The sequence below is a fragment of the Macrotis lagotis genome, chromosome 2, assembly GCF_037893015.1.
Source record: "Macrotis lagotis isolate mMagLag1 chromosome 2, bilby.v1.9.chrom.fasta, whole genome shotgun sequence".
NCBI classification, from domain to species: domain Eukaryota; kingdom Metazoa; phylum Chordata; class Mammalia; order Peramelemorphia; family Peramelidae; genus Macrotis; species Macrotis lagotis.
This window is the reverse complement of record NC_133659.1, coordinates 281052755-281079867: the sequence shown is the minus strand read 5'-3', so window position 1 is coordinate 281079867 and position 27113 is coordinate 281052755. Positions and strand designations below refer to the sequence as shown.

The following is a 27113-nucleotide window of genomic DNA, read 5'->3' as shown; positions in this document are numbered from 1 at the left end:
TCTCAAATTTTTGCAATCTAAAAATCTACTTTTCATTATTCAACTGAAACTGCTCTCCTGGTAATGAGTCTCTATTTATCTAGTTTGGCCCTTAGAAAGCAAATATTATTTAATGACCAAGCTAAATACATGACCTTTCCAAGTATTATAGAACCCACCAGAATTTTAATTCTGTTGGCATATTCTTCAAAAAGTCATGGGCAACTCTATGAAACAATGAAACATAAAAATAAGAATTTGTAGCTTTTAAATGTAGTTAAAGTATTTTGACACATGTAAGGAGTAAACACAGCATCTAAAATTTATAATGAAAAATGCATTATATATTAATATATATGTGTTATTACACACATATATAATATATGTGTATATATGTATTTGCAATTTAATGTATTTGCAAATTCAAAGGTGGTAACCTTTTCCCAGCAGAGTATTATCATTAAGTAAAAAATAAGTTTCCTGTTCTAGGAAGCAGCATTATTAATTATTAAAATTTTAAAAACAACCTAAATCTACAGATGTAGAGAAATGATTTAAAAATCCCAATATACTCACTCTCTCTCTCTCTCTCTCTCTCTCTCTCTCTCTCTCTCTCTCTCTCCCTCTCTCTCCCTCTTTTTCATACATTATATACATACATATCTCACATAATGAAATATTGTGCTATTAAATGACAAATATGAGTAAAAGGAGTTTTGGAAAAACTATTATGAAATAATTCAGAAAAGCACAACTGGCTTATACACACACACACACACACATAAATACACAGTATGAATATTACCATGAAAATAATTTTATAGACAAATCTGTAAGGGTTAAAAATGAAACAGAAGGGGATGTAGAAGAAATATCAGCTGTTTCATATATACAGGATACTGAGTATCAGTTGAATTGATTTGTTAATTACCTAATAAAGGCTCCCCCCCAAGTTATATTAAGGCCAATGAAGGAATAGAGATGATGTTATCCATATTTCAAGAGATGAAAGCTTGGAGATGAAAAAACACTTAACAGATAGGAGAAAGTACCTAACTGCCCTTGAGAGAGAAGTGCAGAGAGATACAAATGGAAAATGAGAAGAGGGAGAAAAGAAAATAAAAATTCAGAGAGTGCAATCATTTGTGATGAGTCATAAAGTTCTTGTCAGTCTCCACTGTTCCTTTGTTTGGTCTGTGCAGGAAAAGTTAATACTTTTTGTCAGTTCTTATTGAAAATATGATTCATTCCTGGAGAGTTTGATTTTCTAAGTTTCAGTGTCCAGACCAGTAAATCATTTCAGAAAACTTTTTTTTTTTGTGGGCTTAAACAACTGGGTGAGGAATAGATTAAACTGATAGACAAAACGAATATTACTTCTGCCCTATAGAATGAGTTTTCTAAATCATACCTTTTTTGCAAAGTTGTACGTTTGGTACAGTGAAAAAATAATACTTCTGCCCATTTGCATGTACGAATATAAAAAATATTCAGAAAAAATTATCATAATGAAAATAGTTGTATAAGGATTTCATTTAATAGATTTTTATTATAATTGGTTTTCTTTATTTATTTTTTCATCCATATCCAAATGCATATTTTTAAGTTACAAAATTTCTTTCCACCCTCCCTTCCTACCCCACCCCTGCCCTCAACAGTGAACACTCAGGTTAGCATTGTACATAAACATTTTTGATAAACATGTCTATAGATAAGTCATTTTTGGTATGATGAATAAGGATTAAGGGAAAGAGATACATAAGAGATAATTTTTATAAAGTATTCATCAGATTCTGAGTTGCTAGGATTGATGTCAACCTTACTGAACTCTGTAAGGTATATTTTTGGTTTGGTTTGTTTTTCTTCCTCTGTATGGGAATAATATACTCCATTGACAGTCTAATATGGTTGTCCTAGCTCTCTGAACTGCTGATAAGAGCTGTTTCCATTAAGGTTGATCATCTCCCATTGTTGTTATTAATGTATATATTCTTTTGGTTCTGCTCTCTTTGCTCAGCATCATATCTTGTAACTCATTTCATGCTTCTCTAGAGTGTGACCACTTAAAGTTTTCTTATAGAACAATAATTATAATATTCAAGTACCATAACTTGTTTAGCCATTCCCCAGTTGATGGGCATCCCCTCAATTTCCAATTCTTTGCCACTACAAAAAAGAGCTGCTATGAATATTTTATAACATGTGGGATTTTCCCTATTTTTTATGATTTCTTCTGGATATAGTCCTAGAATTGGAATTGCCGGATCAAAGGGAATGAACAGTTTTAATTGCTCTTTGGGCATAGTTCCATATTGCTTTCCAAAATGGTTGGATCTGTTCCACAGCAACAACCAGCAATGCATCAATCCTCCCACAATCTCTCCAACCTTGAACATTTTTCCTTTTTTCTCATTTTAGCTAATCTGATAGGTGTGAGGTATTACCTCATAGTTGTTTTAATTTGCATTTCTATAATCAATAATAATTTGGAGCATTTTTTATATGATTATATATAGCTTTAATTTTTTTCATTTGAAAGCTGTATATTCATATCCTTTGACCATTTAGCAGTTAGGGAATGACTTGCAACCATATAAATTTGATAAAATTCTCTATATGTTTTAGAAATGAGACCTTTATCAGAACTCTGAGTTGTGAAGATTATTTCACAGCTTTCTGCTTTCCTTTTAATTTTGGCAGCATTGATTTTATTAGTGCAAACCATTTTTAATTTAATAAAGTCAAAATCATTATTTTGCAGTTTATAACATATTCTAATTCTTGTTTGGTCATACATTTGTCCCCTTTACGTAGATCTGAGAGATAGAGTATTTTTTGGTCTATTGATTTATCTATGGTGTCACCCTTTATTTCTAAATCCTGACCTTATTTTGGTGAGATATGGCTATGCCTATTTTTTACCATACTATTTTCCAGTTTCCCCAACATTTTTTGTCAAATTCTGAGTTCTTATCCAAGAAGCTTATGTCTTTGGGTTTGTCAAGTAGTGGATTGCTGTTCTTATTTACAGTGGGTTTTTTTTTTGAACCTATCCCAATCCATTACTCTGTTTCTTAACCAATAACTGGAGGTTTTGATGACTGCTGCTTTGTAATATAGTTTTAGCTCTGGTAGAGCCAGATTGCCTTCCTTTACATTTTTTCCCTATCAATTCTCTTGCCATTCTTGACCTTTTTGTTGCTCCAGGTGAATTTTGTTACGACTTTTTATCTAGCTCAGTAAAGTAGTTATTTGGTAGTTTGATTGGTATGGCACTGAATAAGTAATTTAATTTAGGTAGAATTGTCATTTTTATTATATTAGCTAGACTTAACCATGAGCATTGACATTTTTTCAATTATTTAGATCTGAGTTTATTTCAGTGAGCCGAGCTTTCTGTTTTTCTGTCTGTCTTTCTGTCTTCCTTTCTATCTGTCTGTCTTTCTTTCTGTCTTCCTTCCTTCCTTCCTTCCTTCCTTCCTTCCTTCCTTCCTTCCTTCCTTCCTTCCTTCCTTCCTTCCTTCCTTTCATTTTTGCAAGGTGATGGGGTTTAAGTGGCTTGCCCAAGACCACACAGCTTGGTAATTATTAAGTGTCTGAGGCCAGATTTGAACTCAGGTACTCTTGACTCCAGGGACGGTACTCTATCCACTGTGCCACATAGCCACCCCTGAGGAGAGCTTTATAATTGTATTCACATAGTTTCTGAGTTTGCCTCAGGAGGTAGATTCCCAAGTAGTTAATGTTGTCTATAGATACTTTGAATGAAATTTCTTTTTATCTCTTGCTCTTGGGCTTTGTTGTTCATATACAGAAATGCTGATGATTTATGTGAGTTTATTTTATATTGTTACTTCGCTGAATTTTTTTAGTTGATTTTTCTCAGGTTCTCTTAAGTATACCATCATATCATCTGCAAAGAGTGAAAGTTTTGCTCCATCATTTCCAATTCTGATTCCTTCAATTTCTTCTCTTATTGCTACTTCTAACATTTCTAATACTGTATTGAATAGTAATGGTGATAATGGGCATCCTTGTTTTACCCCTGGTTGTATTGGAAATGCTCTGAGTTTATTCCTATTGCATATAATATTTGCTGATGGTTTTAGATAGATACTATTATTATTTTAAGGAAAACTCTAATTGTTCCTAAACTTTCTAGTGTTTTTAATAGAAATGGATGTTGTAGTTTATCAAAGGCTTTTCCAGCATCTATTGAGATAATCCATATGATTTCTGAGGATTTTGTTATTAATATGTTTAATTATGTTGAGTGTTTTCCTAATATTGAATGATCCCTGCCTACCTAGTATAAATCCTACTTGATCATGGTGTATTATCCTAGTACTAACTTGCTCTGTAGTCTCATTGCTAAAATTTTATTTAAGATTTTTGCATCAATATTCATTAGAGAAATTGGTCTATTATTTTCTTTGTTGTGCTTCTTCCTGGTTTAGATATCAGCACCATGTTGGTATCATAAAAGGAGTTTGGCAGAACTCCTTCTTCTGTTTTTTAAAATAGTTTATGTAGAATAGGAATTAATTGTTCTTCTGTTAATCACGGCAATAATTAGTTTTCAATGTAATTTTTTTTAATAGACTTTAAGAATACCTCTGAGCTTGAAGTATGCCTGCCCTTCTGAAACCACTTGGAAGTTGTCAGTATCTTCTCTGCTCAAAGTTCTATCTATTGGACTACCTGTTGCCAGACAGCATGCTTCTTCAGGGAAATTTGACAGTATGTGGCCAGAATTAGCCAACACATTTGAGGACTTTTTATTCACTAAAAGGTCAGCTCATTAATTTTTATTTAGAAATTTAAAAAAGAAATATCAAATTATTATATCACCAGCTAGTTTTCTCTCTGTATTTCATTCATCAGTAATGTTAAGTAAGTGTTCTCAAAACAGGTTAATAATAAGTTATTTATTAATTAGATTTGTTATTTGATGTTTCAGTCATATCTGTCTCTATGACCTTATTTGGGGTTTTCTTGATAAAGATACTGGATTCATTTACCATTTCCTTTTCTAGCTCATATTACAGTTGAGTAAACAGGTAAACAGGTTAAGTGACTTGCCCAGGGTCACAGTCTAATAACAGGCCGAGATTGATTTTGAACTCAAGTCTTCCTCAGTCCAGGCCCTACTCTCCACTGTACCATGTAGCTGTCCCTTTTCATTGGGTATATGATTTAAATAGTAAATTTTATCTTTTTATCATTTTATTCTATAAACTGTATTGACATGAGAAATCAGTATAACATTGTATATAAAAGGTTAGTGATTAAAGAACTATGATTTTTGTGCCTCCAAGAACGATATAAAAATTCATGAAAAGGTGAAGGAGTTGACTTGTTTTGATAGATGGAATCCTATTCAGCCCTTGAAAAGGATCCTTAGAAAGCCTTTCAACACAAAAGGCATTATTTAAACCCAGGCCCTCTGATGACAGAAGCAGTGGGATTTCCCCCCCCACAATATATTTCATTGACTTCATATTATAGATAAGAACATTGAGTCCCCAAAATATTGTTGTCAAAATATAAGGAAAGTCAGCTGTCTGACCCTAGATAAGAATCTCATTATGCCTGTGTTTTTATGACATACGACTGGCCATGTACCCTCTTCTCATTATCTATATACATATGCATGCATACATAATACACATATATCCATATATACACATGCTTACATACATAAATATATGTGTATATCGTCTTCTGAACTAACATAATCCAAAGTCTGCAACAAGCTGGGCTCTCCAGGGAGAGGAGATATTTAAGGGTTAGATTTGCTAAAGGCTGAGTTTTGACTAATCTCTGATAACTCTGGTATCCAGTTCCCATCAACTCCTAGGTTTCTTCTGTACTTTCCTTGTTCCTATGTGGTGAAATTCTGTCACGTGAGGACTTGTATTTCAATAGTTCTCAGGCAGACCTTGTGCTTAAATAATGGGGAGATAAAAAAGGTAAAACTAATCCTTTCCCTAAGGAGCTCACAGTCTAATGGAGGAGACAGTATATAAGAACTAGGTATCCTAAGATGCTGGATGAGATAAACTGGTAATGATCAGCAGAGGGAAGGCCCTACACCTTCCATTTCTGCATTGAGAATTTGCTGCCACAAAACATGATTATTTAGACTTTTCTGGGCTTCATTTCCTTATCCTTAAAATAAGGAACTTCATTCTGGCTCTTTATTGGCCTTTTCTAATGGTTAATTTATTTGTCAAAGATAGCCAAGAAAGCAAAACAAATAGTAAAAGAAAGCAAAACCAAAACCTTTAGGTATGAAAAGATTTGTTTGCTTCACACTGACTATGATAGCAAATTCCTTTCTTGCCTGTTCTGTTTATCCTTTTCTTTGAGCTTTAAAAACAAAGTGTTATGTTTTTTGTCAGCACTATATCACTATCATTGTATTTCTTAATTGCTCAATGTTTTAGTTATCTGGATTTTTTTTTCTTGATTCCTAAAGTTTTTGATTACTTCAGATTTCTGGAGAACAAACCTCTCTTTGGAAATAGCTTTGAAGTCTGCTGATATTAGTGGAGGTTGATGATACCATATCTGTTTCAGCAATTGGTTTGACAGGTTGTTCCTTTTTATTTATATAGCTCAAGGTCCCAAACTACAACTGAGGGTTTACAGGGACTAGTTTAAGTGATTCTCACAAATCTCCTTTTTACTTGTGCTCTTACCCTACTTTTCCCTTGGGAAATCAGAATATAACTTCTGTCTGAGTTACTAAAGAGTGTATAAAATAGTATTCTACTACCACACATCCACCTAACCTAAGGCTTAGAATACATGAATACTTAACTAAGGCTAAGAATATATCAAATATAGGGCAGCTCTAATCTAACTTGTAAGGTGTTGTCCACAAGTGGAATAGGCTACCTTGTGAAGTTTTTGGTTCCTCCACATTGGTAATTTAAGTAGCATGAAATAGCACCTGTTTGGTTTTAGCCAGGGATCTTGTTCTGATCTGAGTTGGTTCTATGTTGACTCTGTGTGAAACCAACAGTCACAAAATAGAGAGAATGCTCACCCCAAATCATAAGACAGTCCAAGACAATTCATCCCTTCTCAGTAGACCTCTCTGCAGTGCTTTTTCCATTCCCTAGTTCTGTAGATCTCTACAGCACCAGCCTAGGTTGCGGGGTGGGAGGTGAGGGGCAGGGTAAAGACCTGCCCCCACCAACACTACCCTCCTCACATGGGATAATAGGTTAGTCATAATCTCTGAGAGACCTATATGGTTGTCTTCAGTTTATCATATAACCAAGTTGAACTTCCTTGCTCAAAAATGGGAATTTGATTTCATTAAAGAATCTTTTTCTTTTTCTCAAAGAACTCAGTGAGAGTGAAGGGCAAGGTTTTGTTTTTGTCTTGATATTTTTAAGATTTATACTCTTGCTGTTCTGCAGCTTCTACTTGGTACCAGAAATCCACTTAGGCTCAGAAATTCCTTTTTCTCCAGGAATGTGGTACTGTCTGGGAACTTCTGTCATACTACCTATACTTCTCTAACTACTACTGGTATTTTGGATGTAGAGAAGTGGCCAGCAAGACCAGAAAGAACTGGGCTTTGGATCTCTGTTCTTTTTAAAGGCCAAGTCCTAAAAAGTAGTGCAGATATATTACAAGGCATTATAGTCAGACATTGTCAGGAGGAATGTTTACATCTTGTATTGTCAAAACAAACACCTCATGATTGTGCAATAAAAACTCATATCTGTGCCTATATGAATAGCTACTTAAATTTATCTGTACTTTACAACATTTTAGAAAACAAAATATATTTGCAGCTTTATAAATTTAATTAAATTGAGCTTGGACTCAAGATATATGGAGTAGCGTTTAATTTAAAGTCATTTTTATTAAATGAAGTTTAATATAATAGATTATATTCTCCATAAAATACTTTTTTTTTTAAAAAGTGTCCTAAAGATCAAGGACTAGTTTACCGGTCGATCTATGGAAAGCAAAGCAGTTTATGACTAAGGAAGAGATAGAGAACATCACTAAAAACAAACTAGATGATTTTGATTACCTGAAATTAAAAAACTTTTGCACAGACAAAACCACTGTAACCAAGATCAAAAGAAATGCAGTAAACTGGGAAACAATATTTGCAACTAATGTTTCTGACAAAGGACTCATTTCTAAAATATACAGAGAACTGGGTCAAATTAAAAAAAAGCCATTCCCCAATTGACAAATGGTCAAAGGATATGCAAAGGCAATTTATAAATGAGGAGATCAAAACAAAGCAATCCATAATCATATGAAAAATTGCTTTAAATCATTACTTATTAGATAAATGCAAATTAAAGTTTCTCTGAGGTACCACCTCACACCTTTCAGACTGGCCAATGGATAATGATCATTGCTGGCAGGGTTGTGGAAAATCTGGGACACTATTACATTATTAGTGGAGCTGTGAACTCATCCAACCTTTCTGGAGAGCAATTTGGAACTGTGCCCAAAGGGCAACAAAAATGTGCATACCCTTTGATCCAGCAATACTACTACTGGGTGTATATCCTGAAGAGATGATGAAAAAGTATAAAAATATCACTTGTACAAAAATATTCATGACAGCCCTATTTGTGGTGGTAAAGAATTGGAAGTCAAGTAAATGTCCTTCAATTAGGGAATGGCTTAGCAAACTGTGGTATATGTATGTCATGCAACACTGTTGTTCCAGGAAGGATGGGAATTCAGGGAAACCTGGAGGGATTTACATGAACTGATGGTGAGTGAGATGAGCAGAACCAGAAAAACAGCAACATGGGGGCGATGATCAGCCTTTATGGACTTGCTCATTCCATCAGTGCAACAATCAGGGACAGTTTGGGGCTGTCTGCAATGGAGAATACATACCATCTGTATCTAGAGAAAGAACTGTGGAGTTTGAACAAACACCAAGGACTATTACCTTTAATTTGGGGGGGGGGGGGACTGACATTTTATTGTCTGATCTTGCTATCTCTTATACTTTATGTTTCTTCCTTAAGGATATGATTTCTCTCTCATCACATTCAATTTGGATCATTGTATACCATGGAAACAATGTAAAGATGTGCAAATTGCCTTCTGTGGGGGGCAGGGAAGTAAGATTGGGGGGTGGATTGTAAAACCCAAAATAAAATCTTTTTTTAAAAAAAGTGCCCTAGCATAAGAAAAAAATTTTTCCCCAGTATTTTTCTTAGATTTTTATTACAGATACTTTTTCAATTTAATTCAGAGTTTGCATTTTTTTTTAAAAGCTAAAATTCTGGTTTGTTTGTTTTTTGGTTTTTTAGCATACCTCCAGATAATCTTTCTATTCAAGAATTTCAAAGAAATGAGAGTATTGATGTTGAGGTAAGTAGTTTCTCATAAATGTTTTTTATATGGCTTTTTGTTGAACCATGCAGGAGAATTAAATGTATTATCTAAGAATAAATTAAGGTGACAGTTAAGACTAAATCTTTAGTGTTAGTCTGTCAAAGTTTGTATGATGACTAAATAGTAATAAGTGATATTGTATAATGCATTTTGAAATGTTTTTATTTTGTGTTTTGAGATTGGGTTTTTCTTTGTTTTGGTCTGGACCTGTTTTATCATCTGCATTAGGAACTTTTAGATAGGAACCTCCCTCAAGTGAGACACATCAACTTCAGTGACTTAGTATTAGTAGAGAGATTGTACAGCTGTATAAGCCATCAGTCTTTAGGTTTTTGCAAGGCAATAGGGTTAAGTGGCTTGCCCATCAGTCTTTGATGGGAATGGACTTTGAATCCAGGTCTCCATCTTGAGCATAACCCTGGTCACAAAATATTTTGCATTTGCTATCTTATTTGATATTTACCTACTGAAGACTAATAATTAGCTTTATGGTTACCAGGCAGTAACATAACAAATCACTTGGTTTCACATCTTTAGTCTTTAGTCTATTGATGTTGTTCCTACAGACAGAGCTTTTCGAGTAAATATTCTCAAGAAGTTTGTAAAATACTTGAATTTTTTGCTTTTAAGTAAACTGAATGGCATAAATCAGTTTAAATTATCCATTTTAAAATGTGTTTTTTAAAAAACACATTTGTGTGTCCTAATTATATTAAAATATCAATTTCAAGAAGAGAAAATTGAAATTCAAAAGAAGTTGTGACTGGTTCATGATCAAAAAGGCAGGGCAGAATTCAGGCTCAGAGCTTCCAATTCTAAATCACATATTCTGCCCATGATAGCCTTTCTCTTATTGCTTAATACATATTAATTTTCTCCAAATTTTTTATAAAATCATATATTAGGTGTTGACCATAATAGCATTTTGGAGTTTGCCACAATCATATTGTAGAAAGTTGTTAAATATATTATTTTTTTAGCTACTTCATACTTTTGGAGATGAGTGCTTACAACATCTGCAGTATTATAGTATAGCAGTTTTCTAATAGATTTGTAACAGATAGCTAGACTGATACTCATCATTTATAATCTTGCTACTTACGTTGTAAATGAAGAACATTTATACCTTTGATTATTTTGTGACAAGACAGGAAGAGAAAGAGAGATTTTGTGTGTGTGTGTGTGTGTGTGTGTGTGTACAAATAGGAAGTGAGAGTCTTTCACTTTCAGGAGAATAAACATATTTAAAAGTGTTTAATTTACTTTAGGTGGTACAGCTCATCAGCACAGAGATACTGCCTTATGCTAATTTTATTCCCAAGGATTTTGTTGGCCAGATAATGACTATGCTAAATAAGGGCTCCATACATTCTCAGTCATCTTCATTTACAGGTATGCTATTTGAATGATAAAACAAATCAGTGCTAATCAGGATTAGAATACTTTTGTAACAACTTAACTTTAGCATATGATTATAGAAAATTATGAGCCAGAGATTGGCAACTTCTACACAGTGAAACTTGGGGTTGGAAGACAGTAAACTTAGACAAAGTCAATATATAATGAAAATTTTTGAGTGATAAATTCATATTTACAGATCCAGATGAATTGAATTTGTATATGCTTTGGAAATAGTATTATTTTGTAGATTTGATATCTGATCTCCTGTGAAACAAAATTGCAATTGAGGTAAACAGCAAATTCTAATTGTGAGCAGTGTTTTATTAATAAATTTGAATCCTCAAAATTATTATTAGTTCATTGTAGCTAATTCAAGGATAATTGATGATGTCTTATTCCTAGTCAGATAATGTTTAATATTTGACTGATCTAAGTCATGGAACAAAGAAGATAATCAATGAGTATATTGTTTATATCAATCAGCATATTTTTGAGTGTACCCAATAGCTCTGTCCTGGGTACTGTGTTCTCGTTCTCATTCATCTCTCTCTCTCTCTCTCTCTCTCTCTCTCTCTCTCTCTCTCCTCTCTCTCTCTTCCTCCCTTTCTTTTTCCTTGTCTCCCTATCTCTTCTCCCTTCCTCCATTTCATCTCCTTTCCTTCCCCTCTGTATTTCACCTTCTTTCCTTTCCTCTTATCTTTCCCCTTCTCCACTACTCCTCCCATGAATTCAGTTATCACTTTTAAAGATGACTCTCAGATCTACATATCCAGCCCATTTCCACTGTGAAATCCAGTCTTTTAAGCATCTCAAACTTAACATGTCCAACAAAGAACTCACTATTTTTCAATCAATTGTAACTACCATTTTTTGAGAGCCTCTCTCTCTCTCTCTCTCTCTCTCTCTCTCTCAGCAATCACATCATTCTCTACTCTTTCCATTCTCTGAACCCTACAATCCAGTCAATATAGGTCCTGATTACTTCTCAACTGTACTGTTGAAACAACTTCCTACCTGCCACTATTCTCTCCACTTTCCCATCTATTTTCTAGACAGTTGACAAATTCTTATTCCTGAAACACATGTCTTACCATGCCATTCCTGTGCTCAAGAAACTCTATCCTTGTAGGCAAAGAGAGTATCAATTCTTCCTTTTAACTTTTAAAGGACTTTTCAGCCTTGCTACAGTTCCTAATTCCAGACTTTCTGAACAGCTTTATTATTCTTCGGGAAGTTTTCAGTTAAACCTGCCTAATTGTGTTCTCCCCTTGTATGATACTCCATCTCTCATCCCCATGACTTAGCACAGGCTGTTGCCTATTTCTGAAAGACACATGATCTTTACCTCCACTTCATTGAGTCCCTTACTCCCAGGGCTAGTGCCACTTTTTATTTAGCACTTTTTCCTGTCCACTCCCTGGAAAGTAACCTTGTGCTATAAATATGTTGTTTAGTTACTTATTTGTATATGTATTATTTTCCTTCAAGAGCAGATAAACTACTTGAGGGCAGAGGCTATTTTATTTTGTCTTTGTATTAGCATCATTTAGCATAGTGTTTTACATATAGTAGATATATGAATGAATGAATCAGTAAATTAACAAATATTAAGAAGTTGATTAGGAATTGATTTCTGTGAGGAAGTTTAACATTTACTCGGAATTAAAAAGAATTGCCAGAGTTTTCTTTTTCTGAACATGTTAAACATCTTAATATAACAGCATAACTTTCTACAGTATTCTTATACAGATTTGATTCTTATTCATCAGACTAATTGCTTTTCCCACTAGATGGCTCTCCTGAGTATCTTCACTCATTCCTAAAGTATTTTTACAATTTAACCAATAGGTGGTACTTGTGCTCTTTTCAGAAGAAAAAAATTGACTCTTTAACACCTCTCCAGTATGACTTTTAAAAATTAGCATCTACCCACTCACAATAATAATATATGATATTTAAAAAGTCATTTTTGGTATATAAATCCCCCCCTTTTTTTCCTTACAGTAGGTCTATGAGGTAGTTAAAGTAGTATTATCTCCATTTTCAGTTAAGTTTCATAGAATTAATCAGCTTTCCATCACTGATATATGTAAGTGCCTCAGCTAAAACCTGCATATTTTTATTCTAAGTCTGGTGCTTTTTATGCAAAACCAAGATCCTTATCTTTGATCAAATAGCCTGGTAAAAAATTTGAAAAAAAATCAGAATTATTTAATTTTATTTGTCTTTTTATACTTATTTTTATGGTTCTCTGATAAGGATGTCTCCTTTATCTTTGTGAAAACTCTTTCCCATCCCTTCCTATATCTACTAGATTGTCCTTCAGGCATTCTTTTTTTCTTTCTAATCTTCTATCCTTTTGTAGAGGTTCTTTCCTATTGACTTCAGGCATACCCATGTCTCCCCATCTTGAGAAATAATTCACTCAACTCTACCATTGTCTCAAGTCATCATCCTATATCTCTTCTACCTTTCTCTGCCAAATTCTCATAAAAGGCTATTTACAGTTCTTTCTTCCTTTTACTCTCTTCTCACTTAATTTCAGTTCTTTGAAACCTCTTGGTTTGTCTTATCACTTCAACTGAAATTTCTGACTCTAGAGTTAACCAATAATTTATTAATTGTTGATCTGATTGAGCTTTTCTCAGTCTAAACCCTTTGTGACTATGGTGCTCCATTTGACACACGGTTATTACCATCTCCTGGATGGGTCTTCTCTCTTCATTCTCTTCTTTTTATGCCTCATGATCCCCCCCAGTTGTGAGCAGTCCCCAAGGTTCTATAGGGCCCTCTGTTCTTCTCAACATATACTCACATTCACTCTACACAGATGACTCAGATCTGTTTTTCTAACCCCACTTTCTCCCCTAAGCTTCAGAACAGCTGCCCTGGTGCTATCTCTAGCTCATCGTGTTCAAAACAGAACTCACTGTCTTCCCTTCTAAAATGTTTTTGCCAAGTACCCCAGGTTCAGGGCTCTCTTTTGCCCTCCACAACCATTGTTAAGGTACTACTTGGCATTTCTGTTTTCACAATGTGACTAAAAGATCAGTACTTGCCTCTTCACCTCTTGCACAGCCTGTTAAAACAGCCCTTTCATTGATCTCTCCAGTCTGGTCTCCTTATCCAGGTGCCAGATCTGAGCATGTCGTTCCCCTGCTCAGTGAACTCCACAGGCTCCTTGCCTTGAGGATGAGATCATAATGCTTCATTTTTAAAATGTTGATCCCAATCAGTCTTTCCACCCTTGCTCTGCATTATTCCTTTTGTTACAAACTAAAGTCCAACTTTATTGTCCTTTTCTTTATCTCCCAACCATTGCACTTCATCCATGCCTTTCCAATGGCCACATCCCCCTTTCCTGGCATGTGCTCCATCTTACTCTGCCTCTTGGAATCCAGGCACCACTCAAGCAATACCTGGTAGTATAGGAAGCTTTCCTCATCCTCCCAAACTGCTGGTGTCTTCACATCCTGACCACTCTGTACATGATTTTTTATGTACCTGTATAGAGACAATGCAGTGCAGTAAATCAAGTGCTATCCTTGAATCTAGGAAGTCTTGTATTTAAGTTCTGCCTTGGAAACATATTGCTTATGTAAACCTAGGCAAGGCACTTAATTTCTCATTTTCTGGACAACTTTCTCCTAGACTATATATTGATGAGAAATTGCTAAGTTGCATTGGTAGAGAAAGTTCCTGAGTTGTTTCTACAAGTGAAATCATAAGTCCTCTCCACCCCCTGATGAAATGTAAGCTCCTTGAGAATAGGGATTATTGAGGGGCAGACTCCTTGTTTAGGTAGTTCTTAGAACTTTGTGGAGTAATATTAGTTTGTAGGGACCATGGGGAAAATGGTACTTGTAACTAGTAACTGTTCCATCTATATCTTGAGACTCAGAATGGATCCTGAGAGAGAAAATATGAGTTGAAAATTTTTTATAACTGCTTATAAAAGAGTAAGATTACATTACTACAATCTTCCTGCTTCTCTTCCTTTATCTTCTCTCTTAAGAAATATATGGCTTCTCACTTACACAATTCAGAAATAGTTTCCTTCCATTAATTGGGGTAGACACTTATTCAATAAAAGACCTAGAGATTTGTTTTTCATACTTCAACTTTTATTATTTCAAATGAACTAATAATTGTAAATCACTTAGCACAGTCTTGGGACTGTGCTGTATAAATGTTAGCTATTATTATTATTTTAAGATTAAGTTAGCCTGAGAAGTACATAAATCCACATATACAGTCATAGGAGGTAGAAATTCTTGGTGGTGGAAATTACTTCAGACTCTATAGATTCCCACCTCTTACTCCTTAAGGAAATCACACACACACTCAGTCAGAACTTATCAGATTTACTTCCACTTTTACTGACCAATTCTTTTTGCTGTAACTACCAAATGAGGCAAACTCATCTAAAACTAAAACTTACTGTTCCCATGTCCAAAGAGAGACTTTGGAACAAACCTCTCCTGATTTAGTGGAAGCAAAATCATGTTTCTTTTTTTTTCTTTGCTACATAAACATTTTCAAATACTGGCTCATAATGAAAGCATCATTTTCAGTAACTATTTCTATAACCTAGAAATGCATTACTTCCTTCTCATGAAAAGAGCTTATGAACCTTTTAAATGGTACACTGATATAAAATATTAATACATCTTTCATCTAGTAATATAATCCAGAATATATCTTAATATTACTTACTTTAGAAATCTTCTAGAGTTGTGCTTAAGATTTTAATAATAATATTTTAGACTTAACTCTTATTTCACTATTAAATTAAAGATCATATATTACTTTTACAGAAGCAGAAATTGATATTCGAATGAGAGAAGAATTTTCTAAAATGTGTTTTGAAACACTACTCCAATTTTCCTTCAGTAACAAAGTGACAACACCTCAGGAAGGCTATATCTCACGAATGGCCCTCTCAGTGCTCTTGAAGAGATCCCAAGACGTCCTACATCGCTACATAGAGGATGAAAGACTTAGTGGCAAATGTCCTCTTCCAAGGTTTCACCTTTTATTTAATTTTATTAAAAATGCAGTCATTTTCTTTTTACTTGTCAGTGAACAATGATTATAATGATTAATCCCAATGTTCTCTCTTTAGCATCAGAGTTAGGTGCAAAGCAGAAAGTCTGAGAACCTCTGACTGCCTCTGTGCAGTCATCTTTTTTTTAAAAGTTTTTACTTTGTCTACTGAATTAACCCCCTTTGGCTGCATAAACAGTTTGTTGTTTACCTCTGGCTCATCTAGTCAAAAGTGATTATTAGGCCAGATTAACTAGAGGATAAGACCAAGAGTATACAATCCAAATTCAGTCAAAGAGAACTATCAAGAGGTTACAACCAAGGCTTACAAAGTAGCATCAAAAAGACTGAACACCTGAAAAAAAGAGTTTTTGGTGTCTTTAAATGACTACCTGTACTTGGTAGTGCCCACAACTGACCCAGGCTCAAAAGTTAATTCATTGTTACCACTATCACCAACTCCTTAGAAGGTTTCTGAGATGCAGCAACAGGAAAAGAAGTGATAAAATTAAATTGTTAAAGTTAGAGATAGGACTTTAATTAAAGTGCTTTAATTAAATTTAAGAAGTGATAAAAAAAAAGTTTTCCAGGTGAAGCATAGGAAAACTTGACAGTTTCCTACTTCCTGAGTCATGTCTTCACAGGGTAGAATCACTACTTATTTTGAAGTGCAGTCAATCCTGGTATGATGACATTTATTTTAATTAAATTATAGATTTTAGTTGTTATGTTTAAGGTAATCTTTGAAACCAAAAAAATCTGCAGTTTTTCCTAAAATCTATAACCTAATCTTTTTCCAAGTTACCATGGTAAATCTTTTTGTCTCTGAAGTTGCTAGTGACTTCTATTTCTTAGAACACCATTGTTCTTAAATGAAAGACCTACCAAGTCAACCACTGCTGGAATTATAGCAATTTTCCAATGCCTGTATAGCTGTTTGTAAGCATTTAATGACCATGTAGTGTTTGTCATGGTTAACAAAGTCTCACAATAAATTAAAGAAAGACCCTACCTTAGGCACTAGGAGCCAGAGGCAGGCTCCTTGTTTAGGTGGTTCTTAGAGCACTGTGAAGTAGTATTAGTTTGTAGGGACCATGGGGAAAGTACTACTTGTAACTGTTCCATCTATATCTTGAGACGCAGGATGGATCCTGAACTGTAGTCATGTATGGGCTATTTTTTTCATGACCAGAGCTCCTATTATAATAAATTACATTTTGTACAAATAATAACATTCTAAATATCCTTGGAGAGATTAATTACTGAGAACTGAATATCTTATCCTTTTAGAAAAATAGTAATGCATTTTTATAACATAAAAAGTTCTTAGAATTTTTTATGCACTCTCATTATTTTGGATGCTTTAAGATACATACATTCTCTTTCCCTCAGAGTATTACTACACTTATCCCCTCAGGCATCATTTTTAAATGATTTTGATATCTATTTCATTAGATTTACTACTTTCAATTTAATTCATTTATTATCTGACTTCTTAGTTTGTAAACTTAGATTGTATAATATTTTCTCAATCTTCTATCCAGTGTTTTGATGCAAATTGCAGTCTTTTTCTAAGAAGTCATGTTATAAGAGACTGATAAAAGTAACTTCATTGCTTAAAACATAAGAATTGAGTTGTATCTCACAGTATTTTTTAACTGAAGAATAATAACCTCAGTTCATATCAGAAATGAAATGAATTCCTTGGAACTGAGAAAATTTGGAAAAATTTTAAAGAAGAAAAACTATTTTTGTGTAGAAAACCTTGAAGGAACAAATTTGTGAGATTCATCTCTTGCAACATCTCCAAATAGAAGTACTCTGAGATTGATCATTTGGAATAGTAATGGAATCTTTTTTTTGAGGGTAGAGAGGACTATAATCCTTAAGAGTTATAATACAGCTGATTTGCTAAATTGATGAAAATATTATTCACTTGATGCTTATGTATTTGTTTTCATATTAGAATGTAGTTTTCATATTAAAGATAAAAAGATAAAATTTTAAAATTAGCATATTTTACTTCAGGTTCATTTGCACTTAATATTGTTAAAAAAAAAAAACCCTTTCCCATTATTTTTCTGTTCCAATAGATAAGTTGTAAATTTTAAAATTTCCACTGAAATTTTTCTTTTTTTTTTAGGCAACAAGTGACAGAAATCATATTTGTTTTAAAAGCAGTCAGTACTCTTATAGATTCACTTAAAAAAACTCAACCTGAAAATGGTAAGTGCTTAAAAAATCTGTTTCAAATATAAAATATTTTCATTCCAGCTTTAATTTATTTAGATATTATTAATGTTTTATGGAATTTATTATCCATTAGCCCTATTTCATTGAGAATCTTTGTCCACTCCCTTTCATCAACTAGTGGAAATACTTTTGAACATTCAGTATCTTCCTGTTGAAGTCCTATCCATTTTTCATAATTTAGATCAAATACCATCTCCTCCATAAAGCATTCTATGATCATCTCAACCATCAGTGACCAAATCATTGAAGCCAGATATCTACCTGTATGTCATTTTATATTGTTCATTCTAGAACTTTCTCAGCAAAACTTGTTCCCTTTACCTCTTGAACTGACAGTTATTTCATCCTTTATCAAGTAAAATATACATATGTATTCACAGAAACTAATATTATTGAATTTATCTGCTTAACATCTATGCGTTATAGGTAAAATATAATTTTTCCATTTTGGAGGTTGAAAATTCAAGCTACCAAGCTGCTAAACAGCTCCTCAAGGATGATAGCCATTCACATTGAGAAAATTTGTATTTGAATCCAAATAATTTTAAAAATTTAAACTCATTATTTTTTTCCTGTCCTTTTTAGGAGATCCATTTTTTATATGTGTACTTCAGGTACTTTATTAACATTATTTCTTGCAGTCTTCTGATATTTAGCCCAAAATGCTTGAGAAATTTAACCAGAAGATGAGGAAGTACATAGATTATTCATTAAACCATAGAGAATATTCCAGTTAAACATGTTCTCAGCTTATTTATGTTTATGTAACCAAATGACTCCTCACTTGGGCTTATGTTAGTTTAGCTTGCATTCCTGAAATTTTTTTGGCATGTGTTTGCAGAGTCATGATACTAGCTAAATTTTTCATAGAGTTGATAGATTTATAAATAGTACACTGAGATTTCTGTAAGGAGAGCTAGTTCAATCATAAGTCCCTCTTTAAGGAACTACTGTATACCAGGTTTTGCACAAAGTACGGGGAATAAAAAGAAAAAAATGTCTTCAAAGAGTTTACATTCCAATGAGAAAATCAGCAATATTCTCTTTCTTAAGCTTAATAACTTCAACTTAAGTTAAATTCTTTTATAAGAATGTTAATCTCTGAATGTGTCATTTTGAAAATGTAAACAATACATATTTCCTAAAGATCAGACTACCATTATCCCATTAGTATATATCACAGAAATCATTAGAAATTAGTCAACCTTTTCAGGGGAGCAATGCTTGTATTACTTAGAAAGATCTTTAGGCAATTAACAGGTTATTAATCATAATGTAAATCAAGGGAGAAAGGAAGAGGGGGAAAAAACCCAGTTTTTCGTCTGTTTGTAAAGCCAGTAGACTATGTAGAGGGCAGCACTAATAATGAAAAATAGGAGTTCAGCAGTTTTATAATATGATCAAATCCCATATGGATCTATAATCTAATTGGTTTTGGGGTCCCTTCCAACCATGTAGCTTCTATCCTAACCTTTCTTGCCATTGCTCTGCCACTGTTGTCCATGACTTCTCAAAAGTTTCTCAAAGAGGATCCACCCAAATATTTATCCTACCATCACAAAATTACAAGAGCTTTCTCTTTGACTACCTACCTGTCATCATTCTCTCCTCTCCATCTCCTCTTTCTATCACAGTTTTTATGATGACATTTTAGCCCTATTATTTGAAGTTCCTCATTGGTTTTATGTCGCAGCTGACTCTCACACACCTTTTCCATCCCACTCCATGCATCTTTCCATTCATTGCAGTTTGTGATGTTTATTTTTTGAATTCATTTTGGAGATTGTTATAGTCTGTATTTTTATTGCTATGTAACAATATTGGTAGAATATTGATATTTAGAAAGATGACAAGCTTGGGGTCATTAAAAGATCTTTTGTAGTTTTCCTGAAGGCAATCCAGGCAAAAGTTCACACACAATATATAATTACCTAGCTGTGTGACCTTGGGCAAGTCACTTAACCCCATTGCCCTGCAAAAACAAGAATTTTTACAAGTGTGCAACTTAGATGTCATCATCAGTTCTTCTCTGTCTCTCACACCCATAAACCAGCCTTTTTCTATGATTGGCTAATTTCACTTCTGTCTTTTAATTCTGCCACCACCAGCCTTCATCACTTCATGCTTATCCATAGCATCTCTTTAATACTTTCCTTTTTCACTTACATGGCTACTACCCTAGTTCAGACTCTTATCACCCTTCACTTAAATTCTTGTAATAGCTTTCTAACTGGTTTCCTACCTCAAGTTTCTCCCCTTTCCAATCCCTCCTACACTTAGCTGCCAAAATTATTTTCTTAGTTCTAGTTTTGTCTCTCCCCAATATATAAACTCCTAGGGCTCCTTTTTGCCTTCAGGAAAAAAATATAAGCTCTTTTTTCTTTTCAAATTTCTTATTTTTTGTTACTTTTGCATTTGTTACTATGCATACATCTCTATTTATGAATTCTTTCTCTGGAATCTTCCCTTGAAGGTAACTGAGATGGTAGATTTCATGGGGAATCATACAACTGGTCCAAAGGGGACCCTTTGCTGGACCTTTTGCATTGCCCATACACATTCCCAAGGGGGAGACCCTGGGCACATTTCCAAGGGAATAAAAAGAATGCAAATCAAAAAATAGACTTAAAAACAATAAGCAAACAACAAAAAAAAGAATTTGACTATAGAATGTTACTGTGATCGGGGCAGCTGGGTGGCATAGTGGATAGAGCATAGGCCCTGGAGTCAGGAGGACCTGAGTTTAACTCTGACCTCAGACACTTAATAATTGTCTAGCTGTGTGACCTTGGGCAAGTCACTGAACTCCATTGCCCCTTGAATAAATTTTTTTTAAAAAGCAAACAAACAAATAAAAATTACTATGACAGGGAAGATCAAAACATAAACTTAGAATAACATTACTATTAAAATAGCAACATTAAAAAGTGTGAAAGAAAATGTGCATTGGCCTCAGCCCCAGGCACTCCCACTTCCCCCTAACCCTCTCCAAAAAAATATTCCTGAAAGAGCTCAACAAAATCTCAAAAATCAAATAAGAGAGGTAAAGAAAAATTGAGGAAAGGTATGAGAGAATTGAAAGAAAATCATAAAAAAGGAGTCAATAGCTGGGTACAGGTGGCATAAAAAACTATCAAAATAACTCCTTAAAAAACAAAATAAGATAAATGGTTAAAAAGAAATACAAAAAATCTACTGAAGAGAAGTACTCTTTACAAAATAGAATTGGTCAGATGAGAAAGAAGATAGAAAAGCTCACTGATGAAAATAATTCCTTAAAAATTAGAATTGGCCAGAGGAAGCTGATGACTTCGTGATATATCAAGAAATAATAGCAAAGTCAAAAGAAAGGGAAAAAAAAGAAAATGTGAATTTTTTCATTGGAAAAATAACTGACCTAGAAAATAGATTAAGAAGAGATAATTTAAGAATTATTGAACCACCTGAAAGTCACCATTAAAAAAAAAAAGAGTCTGAAGATCATCTTTCAAGAAATAATCAAAGAAAACTGCCCTGAACCATAGAACCATAGAATAAAATAGAAATTGAAAGAATATATCAATCCCTTCTTAAAACAGGTCCTAGGGGCGGCTAGGTGGCACAGTGGATAGAGCACCGGCTCTGGAGTCAGAAGTACCTGGGTTTAAATCCGGCCTCAGTCACTTAATAATTACCTAGCTGTGTGGCCTTGGGCAAGCCACTTAACCCCATTTGCCTTGCAAACACCTTAAAAAAAAAGGTCCCAAAATAAAATTCCCAGGAATATTGTAACAACATTATAGAACTCCCAGGTAAGAGGAAAATATTGCAAGCAACCAGAAAGAAACAATTTAATTATTGTGGAGCCATTTAGGTTCATACAAGATTTAGTAGCTACCACATTAAAGGAGCAGAGGAGTTGGAATATAATTTTCCAGAAGACAAAAGAGCTAGAGTTAACAGCCAAGAATCAGCTTTGCAGTAAAATTGAGTATACTTTATTAAATGGATATTTAATAAAATTGAATGCTTTCAAGTATTCATGATGAAAAGGTCATAGCTGAATAAAAAACTGTTTTTTGTTTGGTTTTTTTTTTTTGCAAGGCAAATGGGGTTAAGTGGCTTGCCCAAGGCCACACAGCTAGGTAATTATTAAGTGTCTGAGACCGGATTTGAACCCAGGTACTCCTGACTCCAGGGCCAGTGCTCTATCCACTATGCCACCTAGCCGCCCCTGGAAACTTTTTTGATAGATATTTTATTTTTCCAATTATATAGTGTGAAGGTTTTTCAACATTCATTCAGTTGCATATTTATGTTACACATTTTTCTACAACCCTTCCCATCCCCCCTCCCCTCAGTGATGAACAGTCTAGTAAAAGTTGAACGTTATTTGTTTACATGTTAGTCTTACATTTAGGACTAAGGGGAAAGAAAGAAAGCAATGGGATAGGAAGGAAAAACGTATAGGAAGAACATAAAAGAACTTTTAGAAAAGTGAACATAGAATCTGCTGAATAGAAAATTTGACTTTCATATATAAGACTCTAGTAACATAAAAAAGTAAACAGGAAAGAGAAATCATAAGGGATTCTCAATAAGATTAAACTGTACATTCCTATAAGGGAAAATTGTACTTGTAATTTGTAAGATCTTTCTCATTTTTAGGATAGTGAAAAGGAGTATACATACAGAGGGTCAGGGATATAAATTGATTATAATGGAACAATATCAAAAAAATAAAATTAAAGACATAGAAGACAGCATTGAGAGATAAGAGAAGAGAAAAGCCAGAATGGTTCAAATTATCTCACCTATTAGTAGTACAAAAGAGTTTTTAGATTGGATGTTGGGGGAATGATCAGGAAAGCCTTGAACTTTACTCTCTTAAGAATTGACTCAAAGAAGGAATAACATACATACTAAGTTGGCTATAGAAATCTATTTTACTCTACATGAAAGGAGGAGATAAGATAAAAGTGGAGGCTTGGATGGGTTGGAGGGGGGAAAAGGCTGATGAAAGGGTGGGTCAGATAAAACACTTGTGATGGGACATGGCAAATATGCTCAAGAGAGACAGATAGACAGACAGACAGATGAGAGAAAATAGGATAGACAGAAATACAGTTAGTAATCATAATTGTAAATGGAATGGATTCATACAGCAAACAGACAGATAGCAAAATAGACCAGAATCCTACAAACCTGGGGGAAAATTTTATATAAATTTCTCTGATAAAGTCCTCATTTCTCAACTATGTAAAGAACTGTGTCAGATTTATAAGAATACAAGTCATTGCCCAATTGATAAATGGGCAATGGATATGAACAGGCAGTTTTCAGATGAAGAAATCAAAGCTGTCTGTAGTTGTATCAAAAAAGCCTCAAAATTAGTATTGATTAGAGAAGTGTAATTAAAACTCATGAGATACTACATCACACCCATCAGATTGACTAATATGAGAAAAAAGGAATATGAATGTTGGAGGGGATATTAGAAACTTGGAATGCAAGTACACTCCTATTAATGGTTTTGTGAGCTGATCCAACCATTTTGGAGAACAATTTGGAACTAGGCCCAAAGGTCTAAAAAACTGGTTTTACTCTTTGATTCAGATATACCACTACTAGATCTGTATCCCAAGGAGATTTAAAAAAAAGATGGAATTTATGTGTGTAAAAATATTTATAGCAGCTCTTTTTTGTGATAACAAAGAATTGGAAATTGAAGGGATGCCCATCAATTAGGGAATGACTGAACAAGTTGTGGTAAAAGACTGTAGTAGAATGCTATTATACTATAAGAAATAATGAGTAGAATATTTGCAGAAAAACCTGGAATGAATTGCATGAACTGATACAAAGTGAAGTGAGTTAGAACTGTGAATATTGTATACAGTAACAGTAATCTTATATGATGATCAACTGGAATGACTTTAGCTATTCTTAGTAATACAGTGATCCAAGATAATTCCGAAGGATTTAAGATGAATAATGTTATCATCTCCAGAGAAAAACTTCTAAGAGTCTGAATGTAGTTCAAAACATATTTTTTACATATTTTTTTTGGGGGGGGGGCGGACTGTGCTTTCTTTCACAATATGACTAATATGGAAATGTTTTCCCATGACTACACATGTGTAACCTATATCAAATTGCTTGTCTTCTCAAGGAGGGAGAAAATTTGAAACTTAAAATTTTTAAAAATCAATTTTAAAAATTATTTTCACTTGTAATTAGAAAATAAAAGAAAATAATTGTTTAAAAAATAAGCTCCTCAAGGGTACAGACTTTCCATTTATTTTGTATCCACAGCATCTGACCCAGTTCTTGGAATGTAGTAGGTACTTTATGAATAAAGACTGAGCACAATCACATCCCAAAAAGTAAAATGCACCTAAAAAAATTTATGTCTCATTTTGCAGCTCTTTTCTATTTACTGCTTTTGCACTCTAATTTTTGGAAATTATAGTTGGTCATTGTGATAATTTTTAAGTCAAAGCTGCTCTTTTTTTTGTAGTATTATTATATAATTTGTTCTGATTTAGGTCCCTTTATTATATATATATATATATATATATATATATATATATATATATATATGTCTTCCTAAATTTCTCTCACACTGTCCCATTTGTCATTTCTTGTGATGTAATAATATTCTGTTTTATTCATGTTTTGTTGAGTCATTCCCCAAGTCAGTTTCCCTTAATTTCAAGTTCTTTTGTCAGCTATAAATATTCATATGGGTCATTTTTTTTCCACTTTGACATTTGACATCTAAATCTAGTATTTTTTAGTTAAATAATATGTATAATTTAGTAACATTGGGGGCATAATTTCAGATTTTTTTCCAGATTGACTGGACCAATCCATAGCTTCCCTTAACAGTACATTGTGTGCTTTTTATCACAGTTTTTCCAACTTTTTAAAAATCCTGTTTGCCAATCTGTCGAGTGTGAGATCGAACCTCAGAGCTGCTATAATTTGTAGCATTCTTAATAATTAGTGCAATGGAGGATTTTTTTTTTTCATATAGCTATTGGTACTGTGGATATCTTCCCTTGAAAACTGCCTATCTTTAATCTTTGACATCATTTATTGATTGAGAATTGGTTTTGCCTAGAGCAGCCTTCTCTCTCTGTTTGGCATGTAAAGCACATGTTTCCTGATTAACATGATTTCTGAACTCCTTTGATTTATTTTGGTTAAACTTCTTTAGAAATCTATTAGACTTAGTGTTGTTTTTACTTTTGTTGAGCATATCCCATTTTTGGTTGTCGGTTCCTTGCTTAATTTAGAATTCTTTTAAGTTTTATGCCATCTTTTTCTCATTTTTTTTTTTTTTTTTTTGCTTTTTACTCATTTTGGCATCAACAGGACTATACATACAACTGACTGAAGGATGATGCCTGTGTCAACAAATCTGTTCATCTATTTCATTTTTTTTTTTTTTTTTTAGGATTTTGCAATTACCTACACAGCTAGGTAATTATTAAGTGTCTGGGGCCGGATTTGAACTCAGGTACTCCTGACTCCAGGGCTGGTGCTCTATCCACTGCTCCACCTAGCCACTCCTTCACCTAGCCACTCCTTTATTTTTTTTTTCTTGAGGAATGTGTTCATGATTTATCACCTTAAAACTTTGTTTAATCTAAAATTCTTTTAATTGGATTTAGATTAGATTTCAGCTTTTCTCAATTCTTCTTACTGAACTGTGTGTCATATCAGTTTCTACCCATTTCTTTCTTTATCTTTGCCTTGAAATTCCTAAATATCATAGTGTAAGTTAATTTAATTTGTAGTTTTACCAAGTTCTTCTTAGAATTTCTTTATCTCTGCATCCTTAGCAACTGATGTAATGCAAAAGCTGCAGTTATCTTTGTGACAATCTTTTAGAAAATATTTACCATTAGAATAATAGGTGACAGTTCCAGCAAAGAGCAGAGCACTTGTCATAAAGAGTGGTATTTCTTGCAATTCCAAGGAAGCACGGTCTTTGAAGAGCAGTATCCTACTTCCAGTCACAAGGAAGCAGTGACCACACATCTCTCAGCAACACACCAACTAGGATGCACTGAAAATTTCAAACACCCAGAACTAGCTCTGAAAATAGAAGTGCAAAGAGCTTAAAACTTCCAATAATTCCTCTTCTCCCAATCCCTACTCCAGATACAGAGACCAAATTTAATTTAAAGTTAAAAGAAGAAATAAGCTGTAACAGTGAGCAAGTCACAGAAAAAAAACTTGACCATAAAAGGGTACTATGGTGACAGGGAAGTTCAAGGCAAACTCAGAAGACAGCAGTGTCAAAACAACTATAGGCAAAGCCTCAAAGTAAAACATTAATTCAACCCAAGCCAAACAGATATTTTTGGAAGAGCTAATAAGAATGATAGAGGAAAAAATGGAGAAAGGAATGAGAAATTATACAAGAAAATTATGAAAAGACAACTGACAGTTTGGGGGGAAAAGCCCCAAAATACTGAAGAAAATAACACCTTCAAAAACAGAATTGACCTAAATGAACAAGAGAGATACAAAATTTGTCTGATGAAAATAACTCCGTAAAAAATTCACACCAGAAGAACTTTTTTCATTTGGTGCGTCAGGGGAATGTTGTGGTTAAAATTTACCTTAATTTTTATTAGATCTTTCACAAATCTCTCTTGTTATTCTTATGGGAAAGAAACAGCAAAATTAACTAGCTGATGATAATACAGTTAGATGGATTTGAAAGTTAAATAGTTGGACTCAATGAGTAGTCATTAATGATTTACTGTTATTTTTGAATACTCAAGGAGCTATATTTTGTCCCTATTCTGTTTAATATTTTATTGTGATTTTAAACGTGTGTGTGTGTGTGTGTGTGTGTGTGTGTGTAGAGAGAGAGAGAGAGAGAGAGAGAGAGAATGAGAGAGAGAATGTCCTCACTTATACATGACATGAGGAACTGTGGATAAGAGACTAGATCCCAAAATATCTGGAAAGATCTTGAGTTAAGATAAAACTGAAAAAGGATTAGTGTAAATTATTGCTTCAGAGAAGTAAAAAGT

At 33.7% G+C, this 27113-nt stretch overlaps 1 protein-coding gene across 2 annotated transcripts in view; it reads left to right on the top strand.

Annotated features, from left to right (window-relative positions):
* Window positions 1-27113, top strand: part of MON2 (MON2 homolog, regulator of endosome-to-Golgi trafficking) — a 167878-nt gene that overhangs the window by 119319 nt on the left and 21446 nt on the right. For both annotated transcript variants that reach the window (XM_074226230.1, XM_074226231.1), the window contains 5 exons: window positions 4581-4771; window positions 9294-9354; window positions 10647-10770; window positions 15597-15804; window positions 17969-18051. In XM_074226230.1, the coding sequence (XP_074082331.1) occupies window positions 4581-4771; window positions 9294-9354; window positions 10647-10770; window positions 15597-15804; window positions 17969-18051 (667 nt within the window). The remainder of the gene's footprint in view (window positions 1-4580; window positions 4772-9293; window positions 9355-10646; window positions 10771-15596; window positions 15805-17968; window positions 18052-27113) is intronic.